The 17,031-nt window shown below is 37.6% G+C and overlaps 2 protein-coding genes across 2 annotated transcripts; one reads left to right on the plus strand and one right to left on the minus strand.

Moving 5' to 3' along the window:
- Nucleotides 1-197: 197 nt before the first annotated feature.
- On the minus strand, nt 198-6,437 carry LOC116730497 (rab5 GDP/GTP exchange factor-like). Its single transcript, XM_032579801.1, is given in 10 exon segments — nt 198-1,195; nt 1,282-1,538; nt 2,002-2,096; nt 2,545-2,680; nt 2,766-2,835; nt 2,921-2,962; nt 2,964-3,073; nt 3,398-3,525; nt 3,601-3,779; nt 6,201-6,437. Coding segments are annotated over 9 exon segments (1,356 nt in total). The 5' UTR covers nt 3,759-3,779; nt 6,201-6,437; the 3' UTR covers nt 198-835.
- Nucleotides 6,438-7,040: 603 nt separating this feature from the next.
- Nucleotides 7,041-16,794, plus strand: cfap251 (cilia and flagella associated protein 251). The gene is made up of 20 exons (XM_032577632.1): nt 7,041-8,092; nt 8,703-8,843; nt 9,920-10,029; nt 10,124-10,232; nt 10,471-10,551; nt 10,639-10,716; nt 10,807-10,848; nt 10,927-11,183; nt 11,278-11,457; nt 12,423-12,673; nt 12,806-12,957; nt 13,449-13,625; nt 13,803-13,987; nt 14,068-14,182; nt 14,270-14,433; nt 14,528-14,618; nt 15,453-15,596; nt 15,671-15,899; nt 16,024-16,113; nt 16,215-16,794. Exons 1-20 carry the CDS (start codon nt 7,892-7,894, stop codon nt 16,334-16,336), a joined length of 2,919 nt encoding a protein of 972 aa, XP_032433523.1. The 5' UTR covers nt 7,041-7,891; the 3' UTR covers nt 16,337-16,794.
- The last annotated feature ends 237 nt before the right edge of the window (nt 16,795-17,031 follow it).

Consider the following 17,031-nt stretch of genomic DNA (forward strand, 5'->3'; position numbering starts at 1 on the left):
GATTTATCCAAATATGATTTCCATTTCCTCTTCATGTTTGTCATTGTTTCCTCTTCTCAATAAATTTAAACCTGCATCTTGTTCATAAAGCTGACGTATCTCAGGTCAGCTCTCTGCTCTGCAGTTAGTCTAAACTTATATTTTATAATAGCAAAAATGGTCAAACCAGGGTAAAATTTAAAATCAGTCACACAATCTGTAAATCAAATCGCTTTAATCTATAATTTGATTCAATTATTGAACAAAAATATAACTTTAATTTTCTTCATAAATCAACAACTGTAAACATCTTTTGTACACCATCACATATGGAAATGTGTTACACAAAATTGCAAAGGAAAACATTTTATAAGTTAGACAGCTCTGAGAAACCTTTGTCACAAACATCCCCTTGTAAACTTGTAGTGGTTGATACTAGTTCACATTTTGACCTGTCACCATAAAGTCATTGCGGTACATGACATAAGGGAAAACATTTTGTGTTCAGCACCTTTAAGTGTTAGAAGTGCCTGTGTGTTAATGCATAAAACTAAGCTGGCATGTGTTTTAATGACCTCAATAAAGTTAGAATAACTTGATAAAGATATTTTGGCCCTTCAGATGCCTCAGGACAAATGTGTCCCAAGTTTCCTTCAAGTTTTCCTTCATCCTCCTTTCTTCATCTCATGAGTCACGTCTCTTTGTTTGGAAACTTGTGCAAATCTGTCAGCGGAATGTAGATCTCGTTTGTCCAGCAGCGTTCGTCTGTTAGTGCTGATCATGAGGTACCACACCAGGGGGTTCTGATGCCTCTGGTGGGCTCTCAGACCGTTTCTGTTAGAGCTTCACACTCAGACTACTGTTCCTCCTCCTTCTGTTGGGATCCATCCTCAGCTGAAGAGGTCACGACCTCAGAGGCCTCCGTCTGAGCCGTTATCTCCTTCTGTACCTTATCGAACTGGCTCGTTGCCTCATCCAGCTGGGAATTAACTACTTGGACCCACTTCTGCAGCTGCATGTTCAGAGCATCCACACCTTGGTGCAGCTTCTCCTGCCTTCCTTGCAGCTCTTCCAGCAGCTTCTGAGTGCCGTTGGCCTTCTGCTGCCTCTTTAATGCAGCAGGAGTGCGCTGACCTCGCATGTAGCCGTCAAACTGCTCAGGACTGAGGTTGAGTGCTGGTCCATCCAGCTTCTCAATGAAAGCCACCGCACAGGACTGAAGCAGAGGACAACGACAAGCTTGGGTTATCTCCCCAACTCTGCGGTGTATGTAAGGACTGAGCGCTTTCAAACACAACTTACCAAGTTTGTGAAATAGTAGCCGCTCTCTCCAGCCATGAGGCTGTGAGGGAGGCCAAAACGAATCATGTACTGCATGTTGGAGTGGAGGCGAGGCGGATTGGCTTTCAGCACCACATACACCAGGCTCGTCAGGAAGTCATCCGCGTTTGCAGGCTCATTGTTGGAGGTGGACAGCGCTTCAAAAATGTGCTGACTGCACTTTGACACACAGGCTAGCTTGTCCTGCGGCGCTCGCTTGGCATCCATTTCTATTATGGCTGATTAACAGGAAGAAAAAAAGATAAATGAACCATGACAATATTTTAAATCCCTGGTTCTCAGGCATTTTATAACAAGACCCACAATGATATTTCAAACCGTGTCTGCCACAATATGTTGGACTTCTAATTTTTTGTGTTGACTATAGAAAAAACTATTAACGATAACGACGGCTATTTTGGTTGATTCGCTCCACATTAGTTTAGTTATTAATTTACTAAATTGTTTCAAATTGTTGATAGTTACTAATATTTCCTCTGAGAATCAATTGTACCACATTTTGAGAACCATGGCATATCAAATTATTTCAATGCATTCACATGTCTTTAACTTTATTTAGTTGCTTAATGTTGTGACATTTAAATAGTTAAGCAAAGAGATGGACAACACTTTTACTCAAGTTAGTTAAAGACTGAAAGCTTCCAAAGGTCCACAATAAAGTCAATAAATGAGGCAAATCACCTGTGATGGCAGGCAGGAAGGGGTCGCCTGTGACTGGGGTGTCTTCATCCGGAAAAGGCACACTCAGCATCTGTGGTGTGACCCAGTTTAGGGAGCTGAAAAGGAAAATGATCAATGAGAATCAAGATTTGAGAGCCAATGTTTAAAGTGCTCCTACAAAATTACCAGTTTAAAATGTACACATTTTCAAACTTCAGACTTTGCAACCTAGTTTCATGTATGCAGAGAAAAAAAACATAAATGAATAGGCCGATGTAAAGATCATCCAATTGAGGGCTTTCCACATACACTTTTTTATGCATATGGAATCAGAGTGTAGAATTTTAGATTTATATTTTAATTAGCAAAAAAATGAGGTCTGAGGAAGAGGAAAGATAAAACCTTTTTCTGTATTCTACTTTATTAACATATCAAAACCTGAAAAATAATTCAAACTAATTCAATCTTTTTCCAGACTGTGAGGAAACCCTCTGTTTATAACAGAAGGGATGAACGCCGCTAATTACATTCAGAGATGAGTTACTGATTTCTTAACCGCGTTACCGTATTCGGCGCTGAAGAGCCAGGTCCTTCTGTTCATCATCACAGCTGTCATGGCAGAAAACCCATTTGTGCAAACGAGTCATTATAAGCTTCTCCACATGCTCCATTATCTGAGTGACCTGAGTCTCTGGGAAGCCTGAAAACAAAAAGAGACTACTAAACATCTTTCTTCTAAATTTAAGAAAAAACAGATCCGAACAAACTGCAACAATTGTACTCACTTCTAAAATATTCAGCAAAAGACTGATAGAAATCCTGGACAAGGTCCGACTGCTTCTGTATTTGCAGATTCTGAAAATGGTGCCAGGCTTTGATAAGGATGTCACTTTTTAAAAAGGAAGCAACTATAAGTATAGATACTTGTGGACATAGTTACATGATAAGCCTCCATTGTGTTAAGGAAAGCTGTGCAGCGGGACTTGCAGACGCTGAGAAGATGGACTCCGCAGGATCTTTAGAAAACCAGTGAAGTCTCCAGGCTCAAGGCTCTCATAGGCTTTTAACATCTTAGTGTGACTTTCAGAGGTCTCTGGAAAGACAAAGAGTGGATGCAAGGTCAAAAAATCATCCACAAGATTATTTCTGCAAAACTGCACATTATCATCTCATTTAGAAGGAGTAGGAGTTTTCCAACAAAACAACCACAAACTTTAATGAGAATAATATTAACCTACTATAACCAACAAGCAAAACGCTATGCGAGGAGGAAAATCTGAACCCATCATTCTGACAACCTACCTGTTAGCAGACATATAACGACCTGATAGCCTTTAAGTTCGTATTCCATTATTTTTATATTTTATTAAGAATACAGTCCAGCCTAAAAAGAAGCTTAGCAGCTTAGAAGACCAACCTTGGGGTTTTGGAGGTGAAGAGCTGCCCCAGAACAGCCGCCTCACTGTGCTTATTCGTCGACCCTTCTCAATGTTTTTCTTCTCCTCAAATTTGGAGAATGTGGGTGGGGCTCCATCGCTGCTGGGTCTGCAAGGAGGATAATACATCAGAATCATGTTTTAAACAGAAAAGCTGATGGTGTGTCAAAAGTAAATCGTCCACCTCGTGTCTTGTCTTTGTGATCCGGGTGGGCGTGATCTCTCTCTCCAGCACTTGGAGCAGAAGCCTTTCCACGCTGGGTTTCCATAATACCCACAGGCGTTCTTGCAAAGCAGCTCCTCCTGGGAAACTCTGAGCCCTCTTTGTTTGTCTGTCCACATGATGGCACTTTCTTAGGTAACCTTAATAGATGAATCATAAAGAGGTGTTAGGAAGAGGAATTAAGTGGCAAAATATTGACAGAAACCGATGTATGAACTCTACACCCAGGCCTAATACATAGTGTTCAGGAAAACCTTTCATATAATTTCAGATTCCAACTTTGATTTATTTTAAACTCAAAGGACAGATGGAGAGGTGGACAAATGGATAGAGGAATGGGTGGATGGTTAGATGGATAGAGAAATTAATGGGTGGACAGACATGTTGGTTGATAGATGGACACATAAAAAAATGGAAGGAATAATGGGACAGAAAATAATTATTTTTCCAGATTTTTCCTTTCTTTTTCTCATTCATGTTTACCTGATAAATGCCCGATACACTTCTACTTTCTAGTATGATGTAGCACTGAGGTTTTTATTCAGATTAGACAGCTACATTACCTTTGATAAATAAAAAAGATACATTTAAGTAGCTCTAAAAGTGACGTTTAAGAATTAAGATTTATTTTGTAAGAAACAGACAGAATAATCTGCTCCAGTTATTACAATAAGACAAAATATGACTAAATTAAGATATGATCCCATAGATTTTACATCTGACTTAAGTTGTGTGGGCCGTAATACAACTTTAGATTTGTAGAAACAAAGAGTTGTAACAATTTTCATCATCATAATAAAAGGAAGCATCAATACACTGCTATATTAATCATTTTCAGCAAGAAATTGGTTAATAGAGTTTCAAATTTATAAGATAAGTGCCAGTATTTTTTTACTAGTACATAAAATGAGCCCTAACATAATAACTACTGGATTAATCCTGAGCAGGCCCCACTTTTGCAAGCTCTTATTTCATACATCTGTTAGGGTAACATTTATAATATTGCAGCTTATTTTTATTGCTTTATTCCTCTGAGAGAAACTAGGGGTAATAATTTTGTTCTAAATTTGAAAATACTCGTGTTGCAAACCCTTTTTGTACTCCTGTCTGTTCCCCAGTCTTTTCATAATCTGTTGGAATCAGCTTTGTCCAGTTATTGAGTTTATAAAATCTAAAATCTCTTAATCTCAGCCTGGTTGTACAAAACACAAATTCAGGAATGTTTGTTGTCTCCACTTCACAAGTTGCTCCAATTAAGATTGAATCAGAACAACGGTTCATCAAGCTGTCTAAAACAGGCAAGGATTGCCAATGTTTTTTTTTTTTTTGACAAAGTGTAAAAAAGCATTGTTACTACTGCATTATTGGTGTAACAAATGATAATCAGGGCTTTAGTTTTTATGGAAAATATGCATGTCTCTCAATAAATTAAATCATTGAAATGTTTATTTATTGATGTAATTCAATTCAAAAAGTCAAACTAATATGCCCTGGAACACAAGGTGATTTCAAGGGTTATTTCAATTATTTTAACAGGTATTGCTGGCAAATAGCTGAAACCCCCAATTTTTCTTTCTCGGAGCATTTTAAAATTATAGAAAACTAATTTATGACTATGTCCTCACAATCATGGGGACGACTTGAGAGCTGTCATGCAGTCAGCGACAACCTTCACTAGGAGGGTGGCCCACTAAAGTTTGCATTTCATTTGGAAGCCATGGTCAAAATTGGAAAGGAGAAGTGGAGATACACACAATCCAAGTTGCTTGAGGTCAAGTGTGAAGTTTCCACATTCAGTGTTGATTTGGGGTGACATGTCATCTGCTGATGTTGGTCCACTATGTTTAATCAATTCCAAAGTCAGAACAAGTACCAAGAAATTTTAGAGCACTTCATGCTTCCTTCTGATAATAAGCTTTATGGCTTTTCTGATTTCACTTTCCAGCAGTACTTGGCATCTGCCAACAGGGCCAAAGACCCCAAAAGCTGGTTCAATGACCACAGTGCTGCTGTGCTTGATTGGCCAGAAAACTGTCCTAACACAATAATCTTCAGAGAATTGTCAACATAAGAAGGTCACCCTCAAAGTAACCTGGGTTTCCATTACATTCTGCAGAGCAGGGGCTGATCGCCTCCATGCCACGCCGCACTGATGCAGTAACTCGTATAGAAGGAGGTCCAACCAGGATAGATATTTATTGAGGTGCACCTGTACACTCAACCTCAGACAGAAAACATGTCAGAAGCAACTTGAAAATAGTTGTAAGTTATAGAACTTTTAAGATTTTCCTGGCAACATTTCAAACTACAAATAAATTCTACGGGGTTTTGCAAAAGCCTAAACAAATTTAATGCAGATTCTCTGGTTAAATAGCAAGTGGAAGCTCCATGAATCTTAGTTTAGTATGAGAATTGGCGTTAGCCGTTTGCTAATCGCTGTAAAGTCAGAGCGACTGACTGTCAGCTGACGGTGCTGGAGCTAATGCTGACTGACTCAAAGCAACACCTCAACCTTTGCATAAAACAATCAATAAATCCGTCAGTAAATCATTGCTGCTCACCTGTCACTCAACGAGCGGGAAGAATCATCCAAGCTTCAGCAGGCTTCTTCACTTAAAGAAAGGTTTCTGTCATAAACTCTTCATAATTCACTCAACCTCAGTAACAACCTTTAAATAAGTCGATAAATGACACGGAGATGCCTGAGGATATAAAATACCAATAAGGAAAATGTTGCGTGCCAACGAAAAGTTAAGCAGATCTGACGCAGTCAGAAGTTCGACCACTTCTGAAACCTGTGGAACCGGAAGAACGTAGGAAGGAAACGCTGTGAAGAGTGAGACACTTCAACATAAAATTATGCTTTCAAAATAAAAGTTGTAATGTGCGGTCGCTTCTTTAATCTGCCACAATTACCCCCAAAAATATCTCGTTACAATTAAAAATAACTAATCTTTACGTTAGATGAATAAAAAGTATTCCAATTGACTACTTATGTCTCTGTTAGATCATGGTCTTTTTATGATTGCATTTTATTTTGAAATTCCTGTTAGACATTCCTCTGCCAATGAAGAAGGCTTGACATTTAGAAGACAGGAATTTATTAAGACTCAAAAATGGTCATTATTCTGAGAACACTTCACGTTTTCTGTGATATTTATTCAAAGTTGGTCATTAATTCTTATTTGAAAGCGGATCAAATATGCTGTTTTTACGACCAATATATTCCTGATGACAATAACCATAACACCAAAGTGGAGCTTAACTCTGTAAATGTATTAACAGTAGGAGAAATTTAATCTGAAATTAAAATATAAAAACAAAGCAAAAGACATATGACAAAAATTGAAAAATGAAAAAAACAAAATGTCATTTGACATAAAGAAAAATAGACAGAGAATTAAAAAAAAAAAACACGAGAAAATTTCAAACAAAACTTTCAGATGTCATTTACAAGCTTTAAGGTTCTTTGGTTCTTGCCAAATAGATTTAATCTTTTTGATTCTGACCTTTATTTTTGTAACATCCTGAATATTGGAGGTTTTCACAAAAGGAACTATTTTGTAGAGGTTCTGTACTCTACATTATATATAGAAGTGAACATATTTGTATATTATGTGTGCTATTAATACTTTAAGGTTGCACCTCAATCTGGCATACTTTTTCCTTCCACTAAGTTTTCCATTAATACAGCGATCCACTTAGGGAAATGTCTTTTTGGCTTACCCTCCCATGTGGAGGGTGCTGCGGTCTTTGAAGCACCCTAATGGTTGTGAATACACAATGAAGACCATTAAATTTAATTTTTATTGGTACATAAAAATCTTAATTCAAAGAGGATTTAAATATTGTTTTTTATACCTATAATAATCATAACAATAATCTCCGGAAATATATCACTCTATGGGCAGTGATTCTATATATTAGTTTAATATCTTGGACTGAAAGTGAAATGACTAAATATTTTTCGTTGCATCTTAATTTTCCTACAATCATGGTCAATTAAGCTTTTAATTTGAAACGTTTGACCGGAACACCCCCACTTTATTGTATCGTTGCTAAGCAACGAAACGCTTCGCTAGTAAACATTTTGCCCCAACGTTTTTTTTTTTGTTTTCGTTCCTGCCGCAAAACAGCCAAATAATTTGATCAGTTTAAGCTTGAAGTTGAACAGATTGAACTTGGAAGAATCTGGAAGAAACTCTTCAAAGTTCATCATCGAAAAGTTAAGAGTGTTTGGTCTTCTGGCATCATGTCAGCAAGCAGCGAGTCCTCCGAGGAACCAAGCTTGACGAGTGCAAAAGAACAGCAGATCAGTGAACATGCAGGTGAGGAAGAAAATGTCCAAACAACATGTGACATAAGCAACATGCATGGGCAGTCTCAAGTCTACACAGCAACCCAAGACACACTTTTCTCAAAGGAGGCAGCTCGTCCTGCAATGCATGTCTTGGTAAGTAAGCCTAATGAAATATTCAAATGTATAATAACCTCAGAAATTCAGAGAGTGAAACTAAGCCTACATACAGACAGTTTGATATATTTAAAGCGGTTTTTTTCCCTGTTCATCTCGATGGTTACGGTTGGCAAACTAATGAAGACCCATAATTTGCTTAGAAAATAAAAATATTACATGACAGTCATAAGGTTTTAGTTTACCTCATCATAGTCGGGATACCGAGTCCTCAAGGTAGCTCTGCCTGACATGTGAGCGTTTTGGGGTGGGCAATTAAGGGGTTAAAGGAGATAGCCATTTCAAAGGTGCCATATCAAAGTAGAATAATGGAAAGTTAGGTGGAATGGAAAAGTGTAGTTGAAAAGGTTATTTTTGAATTGGTTTTCATTAGCAATAAGAATCAAAATTAACAGGAATAATCACTTGAACTATATCCCACTGTCTGTAAGCTTATATTTACATATTTGTATGTTCTGAATAAAATTATATAAACAATTCCCGAGATGCAACTGTGTAAAAGCACAGAAAATATGTAATACAAATATTCCATTTATCATAATAAAATATAATTTCAACTTTTATTGGTTCTCTTCTTGCTCTCATTGAGTCACTGGAGAGGGTCTTCGGGATGAATCCTGTCCTCCCCATCTACAGTCTGCAAGACAGCAGTCAGCTTATTTTCGTCTATGCCTCGGCTCATGTTGGGGTCATATTCAATCACACCTTAAATTCCCAGCACATTCTGCAGGTAAAAACACACACTGGGTATTCAAGTTCTCCCAAGTATCAATAATTATTTAATTTGAGGATTACAATGTGGTGAAAGTATCATACAAACAGCAAAAGTGCTCAAAACCCAATACTACAACATGCATATCAGGGTTATTTTTATTATATGTCACTGCAAAGCAATAGACAGTGGGTTTTGAGCTGATGTGGCTTTCTAATATAAATTAGAAAATGATTTCAGTTGTAGATCTGGCTGTATTCTTAATGTTGTTGCCCTGCTGAAAGGTGAATGTCAGCCTCAGTGTCAAGTCTTTTTCAGACTACCACAGGTTTTCTTCATGTTTTGATCGAAAACATTACATTGCAGTTGAACGCTTATGGTCAACTGCACCATACTGCATCATGATCCTGCCACTACCAGCTTGATGATGTGTAGCATAATATTATGGTATGTTCAATATTGTTTCGCAATCTGGCTAAAAAGTTCAATTTCAATGCAATTTGGTTCATGTCAACCTTACAGATGTTCTCTAACAAATCTTATAGGTCTTCTCAGAATAGCTGGATCTATACTGCGATCAAATCCCGCAGAGAAAAACTCAGTTTAATAACAGGGTGACTTTGTGTTGTGAATTACATAAAATATCAATCAATTACAATGAGGTTTTTGGTTGGAATATGCCAAATGTGAAAAGCCAAAAAACTTTATGTAATATGAATGCTTTTGGAATATATTATAATGCAGTAAAGTGTCACAAACATGTTAAGGTTTGAAACAGGATGTTTAACTTTGCAGTTAGGATTTCAGATGAGTCCAAACCAGGTCGTAACCCCTTTGAAACAGACCACAGCTTCAAAGAGTGCTAGCTTTATGACAATCCAATAATCAGGAAACAGGAAGTTATTTTGTTTAATTCCAGTTGTTGCCGCATCATCATGCAATATCTTGGTCTAACAAAAACATTTTGAGCCCATGCACATTTGTTTGTTTGTGTATTTGTTTATTCATTAACATGTTTATTAATCCACTGGTTCAGTTTTGAACCAGTGGAATAATAATCTCAACTGCATGGTGAGATGTTTTATCGTCTTTAGGGTCACTCCTGTCCCATCTCATGCATGTGTGTGAGTGAGGACAGACGCTGGATAGCAACAGTCGACATAGGGCCAAGGAACATGGTGATTATATGGGACTCCTACTCTGGGTAACGCTTCATTTTTTAGTAGACATAGGTATTCCTTGTGTCCTGTCCTGACTATGATTCGTGAGGCTAATCTTGTTTGTGATAAATCTTCCAGTATTCCTGTGAATACATTGTTTGAGTGCCACCCTGGCAGCTGTGTTGCTGCTCTAGGGTTTTCAAGCGACACAAAATACCTAGCAACTCTTGGGAATGCAGAATTTCAAGTGAGTATGAAAGAATAAGTGTTGACAGATTTATTAACAAATAGCAAATATTAATAAAAAGCGTTTGAAAGCTGTATTTTTAATCAAATGGTGTTAGTGAGAAACCAGGTCCTGGTCATTTTGAAAGCGGTTTACATAGTAACATTATCAATGCAACCTAAATAGTACTTTTTTTTCTTACTGGATTTGACAACACTATTCACAATGTGCATCTAATTATCTTTTATGATTGTACCAGAGTGTGCTTATTTGGGATTGGACCAGTACAGAACAGAAATGTCTCTGCCAAGCTGAACTCAATCCCAAACATGGTTTTCAAGTAAGCATGCTTTCTTTTCTTCAATCATCTAAATCCTGTGTTTTGTATCGATGAGGTATTGGATTATAATGTTAATTTATTTTGCAGGATCACATCATCTTTAACCCAAATGATAGCACTCAGCTTCTCAGCGGCAGTAAAACTCACATGTTAATCTACAAATGGGTAACTTCACATGATCGCTTTTTGGAAAACATAAATATACAGTTGGCATTAAAAAAATGAGTGTATCTAAAACTTTTTGTCTTTTTTCAGGACAGCGAAGGCTTGGAGTACTTTGCACTGTACCTCAAGAAAGTAAACATATTTGTTGAAAGTTTATATTTAAACTATTGTTTGCATGTTTTATCTAAATGATGTTTTCATATGTTGCAGGTCACCCCTGCAACTGATCCAGATGTATTTGCTCAGCTTACTACCGATCCCAGTAAAAGCATCCCCTTTGCTGACTTGTGTCTAAGTCGTTCAGTGTTTCACTGGAAAAAGAATCAGGTCCTGAAAGCCATAGGAAGCTCGATCGTGGTGTGGGACATTGGTAAAAACTTGATTGAAAAACAGACCCAGTCCTTTGGTAGAATCAAGACAATCCACATCCAACAAGAGCCAATCACTGTTCTCACCATAACTGATACGTACGCAGAGCCGTGAATATTCACTGTGTTTGACATTTACTTGTACCTCAAATTGACCTTGTAACCAGTTTGTTTATGTCATCTAATCTTACAGTTTTATAGTAACTGGTGACATACAAGGTAATGTCCGGTTTTATGATGAAAACTTCCTGCTTGTCAACTGGTACACCGATTTCAACCAGGATCCCGTAGTATATATCTCCTTTTCCAAGGAATTACCAAAAGACAATGATGAGGAGGACTATTTTCAGGATGTGGACCCGGTGATTATCAGGTAGTAGATGTACAGTCTAATGCATCCTACTCTGTTTTATCTGACAAACAAAATGCCAATACTACAGACCCGAGCACAAGTAGCCATACCTCTTAAAATCTTTCAAAGTTTTTAATGTTACAAACAAAAACTGCTGTTTCATTGATTTTATAAGACAAACCAACACAAAGCAGCAGACGAATGAAGTTGATGGAGGGGAAAAAAACATGATTTAAAAAAAAATGTTTAAAATAAAAACTTGATGAGAATAGCATGTATTTGTACTCCAGAGGCAGTAGAGCCACCTGTTTCTGCAGTTACAGCTGCATACATTGTTAGGTAGTTTCTAGTTTTAAGCATTGAGAGGCAGAATTTTTTTTTCATTCTTTTTTTCAAAATAGCTCAGATTGAAAGGCAAGCTTATGTGAGCATTAATTTTCAAGTGTTACAATATAGTCTTGATCCAAGTTGCTTTACAACATGCATTCAGTGTTATGGAAATTATTCCATTGCAGCTTTTATGTATTCTTAGGGTCATCATCCTACTGGACAATAAACGTCCACCCTAGCCTTTAGTTGCTTCTCTGCTTAATGATCCCTTACCCTCCCTGCCATTTAAGGTGGAATCACAGGTCTTGGTAGGTTTTCAGATGTGCCAGGTTCCTTTCATTGTTAGATAATGAATTAAACAGAGCTCTGTGAGATGTTCAAAGCTTAGGATATTATTTTTTAACCCCTTTTAACATCTTTCTCCCTGGCCTGTCTGCAGCAATCGTTGGTCTTCATGATGCTATTTGTTCACAGTTTTCTCTAAGGAACTTCTGAGGTCTTATGGATTTATGCTGAAATTAGTCATTTTCATTCCAACTACTTGGTGTTGTTCGATCACATAAAATCCCAACAAAATACATTGAAGATTGAGCTTGAAATTTGACAAAAGTATTTTGCAATGCACTGTTTTTTTATTTTAGTCTCTTTTCTTGTAGGAATTTCATCATTTCCACAATCAATGCCAAAATCATCCATTTGAACACACAGACCAGAGTCATTCAGACCGTTCTTCAGAATGATTATGACCCTCTCCATGCACTGACATGCCATCCTTTTCAACCAGCTGTAGCCTTTGGCAACCTACAAGGCATGTTAAGACTGTGGGATTATAACTGCAAAGCAATCATTGGCAACAGGATCTTTGAGACAGAAAAGCAGATTCAGTCTATTACCTTCGACCCAAAAGGTGAGCAGATCTGCTTCTTTAAAGATGCATGATATAAAAATCAGAGACTGCTTCCTATGCCCAGTTTTATCTGCTGTTTGCAATATGGTTCACATCTAAAAATCCATCAGTTGTCTTTTTGTCTCTGCTCAGGTTTATTCTTGGCAGTGGGCTTTAGGACTGGAGCTGTTTACATACTGGATGCCACCACTTTGGAAAATAAGCCTGAGGAAATCTTCAACTGCATTAAAGACAGCATCCATCTGATCACCTTTTCTCATGACTCACAGTACCTTGCCACTGCAGTGAGTTTGTGTCATCAGGTTTTTTACTCAGTGAAACTACCGATACACCATTGATCAGCTGTTAAAGTTCTAGTTAAACTAAAAAGAGTATCTGTTGGGTATTTTAATCTGTACATATAAAGAACCACACAGAGAGTCTCAGCCTTTGCAAAGGGGGAGAGTTTCAGTGGTGCCTCAGGACAACTCCAACTTGTTCCCCTGCAGCAGCCTGGTTTTATTGAAAGCGGGGTGGGGGTCGGTCATAAAACAGAAACTTAAAGATAAGAAGTAGAGGGGTCTCTCTGAACTAGCTGAAACCGGTTTCTCCAAGAACAGAATGGTCCATCTCATCCTGTTCCCAGCTTAGTAGAGTAGAGAGACAACTTATTCATGAGATAACTATTTGCATAACTCTGACAGTATCCTTACTTCCTTCATGGACCACTGATTTTATTCAGAAAAAGTGAAAAAAAAAATTGGGCTTAATCTTTCTTGTGTCTCCTCTCTATTAGGATGCTGGTAGAGCGGTATCACTTTTCCGCAATGAGGGTTACAAAGACTCTTCGGCTCGGTGGAGGTTTGTGGGCAGGTACCGCTCTCACTACAAGCCCATCCAAGATCTTCTTTTTGGGGTTCAGCTGTACAACGCCAAACCACGACTGCTCTCCTTGGGATTGGACCGTCAACTAGTTAATTCACATCGTTTATTTTTAATATTTTTTGATTCACTTATTGTTACTTTTACTTTACTTAATGTTGTTTCATTTTGAATTAGGTTACTAAAATTCATTAACTTTTTGATCATATTTTAATTTAATGAAGTACACTTGTACGTAACTCTGTGTATGTGTTGTATGGAGCAACAGGTGGAGTATGACTTGGAAAAGAGTGAGAGCAACAAGCTCCTCCTCCTCAGCATAAAGCGTATAGAGCAAAGTGCCGTGCCACGGTGCATGACTTGGTATCCTTTTCTCAACCCAGAGGAGTTCCTTCTTGTTGCCTCAGACAATTACAAGATGAAACTTTTCAACAGCACCACCACGATGTGCAGGTCCGTAAAGTCATGAGACTAAATCTGATTTGTCACCTCCAATTACAGTGTAAGTAATACATTTTTTAAATAAAAAATAGAAAGACACTTCTTGGCCCGACCTATGGTTCTCCAATTGGAAAAATTGCGGTTCTTCCCAAGTCAACGACATCTAAGACAAAATCACATCACCTGGCATTCATCACAGACGATAAGGTCAGTGCTGGAGCAGTATTTTACTCTGGCTGATCTTTAACTGTACGATCTTTAAAAACTGAAACAGTGATTTCCTGCATCCTTCAGTTGGGTCTCCAGATTTTGCCGTTGGACGGGAACCCCTACAAATCCAGTGCTTTGATCTGCCATCCAACAGGGGTGTCTACCTTTTCCTGCTCCTATGATGGCAAGCTTGTCTTTACTGCAGGAGGATCTGACAGTAGTGTTCTGTCATGGAGAGTGAACTTAGAGTAAGTTTTGCTTCTACCAAGTCAGCAACCAGAGACAGTGTAAAAACAGAGCAACGACTTGGCCTGATCCTGTTTCTCTTTCCTGTTATCACAGCGTGCTGGACGCAGCAGCCGCCTTGAGTGGAGAGGACATGGATCCTTTTTATTCACTCATCAAGGGTGGAAGAGACGGCAGATTTTACAAGGTGAGTTAATAGTTAAACAAATGCTGATTCTTTAATTTGGCTTACCAGGAGAAGAGTCATAATGTTATTATGTTAGCCTTAATTGCATTTAAGATGTGATCTGGGGAGTAGAGGAGCTGACTCGGCTTACCTTCCACTCTGTGGGAATACCATATTGCCACTGAGACCTACACTACTACTGACATGTGTGGAAGCACATCTACCAAAGACAGAAGAACTCATGATATAAAAAATATGAGCATTTTCAATTAAAAATCTGACTGGAAAAGCTGTGGCATATTTCAGTAACTTCTTTTGTGACTCTTTAAGAAAACATTTCCAATGAAATATGCATGAACGATGCCCCCAGTTTAACAAGAGATTCCTTTTTACCCCTACCATGTTACATTTCTTGCTGTTTGGGACAAAAATAGTGTTTCATCATATCAAGAAACACAGAATGTGCAACCATGTTCTTTCTCTGGCAACAGAAATCCAAAATCTCCAGTAACCAGAGGCGCTTCTAGCTTGTTTGGCACTCTGGGCAAACAACCCCCACACACTGGAATGTATTTTAATCATGTTTAACGTGTCAATAAGAAAATGCACCGTCAGAAAGTTTTGAAACTCCATAAAAGACTACTGAAGCTGAAATGTGTGATAGTTTTGTTCATGTGACAGCTTTGAGAAGAGATGTACAATTCAGTCTTTATTTGAAGACCAGAGCTCATCCTCATGTACTTATTTGAGTTTCTGGACTCTACAAGATAGAGACAGAAATGTACACCTATTTGTAAAGCCATTTTTTTTATTTTAAGAACACATTCTTAATATTTAAAGCATTTGCATCTTTAGGAAATGGAGGACTTTTTCTTTTACTGCCAAATTCAACATCAAGGCACTGACATGATGAAGAGAATAGAAGTATCTACCAAAATTCCTCTATCAGAAGTTCCCATTTTAATGAGAGCTTTGGGACACTTTCCTACAGAACAAGAGGTATAAGAACAATTCAAAAAAACTGTTTCGGTCATAAGAACTTTTGTTACAGTTCAGTGTGTTATCTTTATCAGATAGAAGACATGTTCAATGAGGTCAAATTCGGCAGATTTGCTGAAACTGGAAAATATGTGACTGATATTGACCTGGAGGACTTTATCAAGCTGTACATCAATCATCGACCAGCCTTCGGCATCTCCAGTGAAGAGCTTGTTCAAGCTTTTCATGTTCTTGGAAAAGATAATCTTGTTGGGAATCCTATTATCCACAAAAGTGAGATGATAAAATTTCTACAGGCTCGAGGTACGCAGACCCTTCATCTTTCTGTTCGACTCTGTTTTCACCTGTGTAACTTTTGCATGAAAGAGGACCCTCCTCTGTTTTAATGGCCACATAGACTTATTGTGATCTGTGATGTGAACCACAGGAGAGCACATGACAGAAGACGAGGTAGCAGAGTGTTTTACCACCCTTTTGGGGGTCAGTGAAAAAGAAGAACAAGAAGAAGAGGCACTCGGTGAGCAAATCAGAAACAATGAAAACAGAAATAATAGAAGCCAAAATCAAATAAGAAAAAATCTTGAAAAATAGTCATCCCTTTTTAATGTGTCTACACAGTTGCGAAATGTTCACTGGGGAGTATGATCCCAGAAAGGATATCTGTGGAGTTTTTTACACGTCAGATCCTTGGCTTACCATTGGGGATCAAGCAGAGAGTCAGAACTTCCCCTCAGGAATGACGACATCAACAACCTGCCAGCAAGTCATGAAGAACATGTGTTCAAGATTTTACCTTTGAAACTCTTTCAGGATTTCCCTGTATAATATGTTCTTATGTTTCTACTAAATGTTTATATGTGTGCTCTGATTTAAAAGAATAAATGTGAATTTAGATCCCCTCATGTTTGTCTAGAATCTAGACAAAGCAGATTAGTTTGAAATGTAGGTAGTATTTGAAAACATATTTTACTACAAAGATTCCGAGTAGTATGCTTTTTTTCCTGACACCTTTTTAATTTCAAACACTAAAAATATTGCAACTTGAAACAAAAAATATGTCCATTGGAAGTCTAATTGAAATGACAATACATTATAAAAATGGACTGTTTACTATTAAAACAGCTTATATTTAAAATGCAAACAAAACGCAGTTTATGTGTTTAACTTTACAACTTCAATAAAGTCAAGATAAAAACTCTGCTGAGAGTTTCCTTTTTTGAAAATGGAATTAAAATACCATCTAGTTGTTGTTGTTTTACGTAATACACAATTTAACAATTAATTCTTAGATCATATATTTGAAATAAAAGTGGACAATGTCAACTGACATGAAACAAAACTCACATGAAACAAACTGAAACTCAATTTGATTCATCTGAGATTTATGAAATATTATTATTATTATTATTATTATTAGTAGTAGTAGTAGTAGTAG

The sequence above is a fragment of the Xiphophorus hellerii genome, chromosome 12 (assembly GCF_003331165.1).
Source record: "Xiphophorus hellerii strain 12219 chromosome 12, Xiphophorus_hellerii-4.1, whole genome shotgun sequence".
Taxonomy (NCBI): Eukaryota; Metazoa; Chordata; class Actinopteri; order Cyprinodontiformes; family Poeciliidae; genus Xiphophorus; species Xiphophorus hellerii.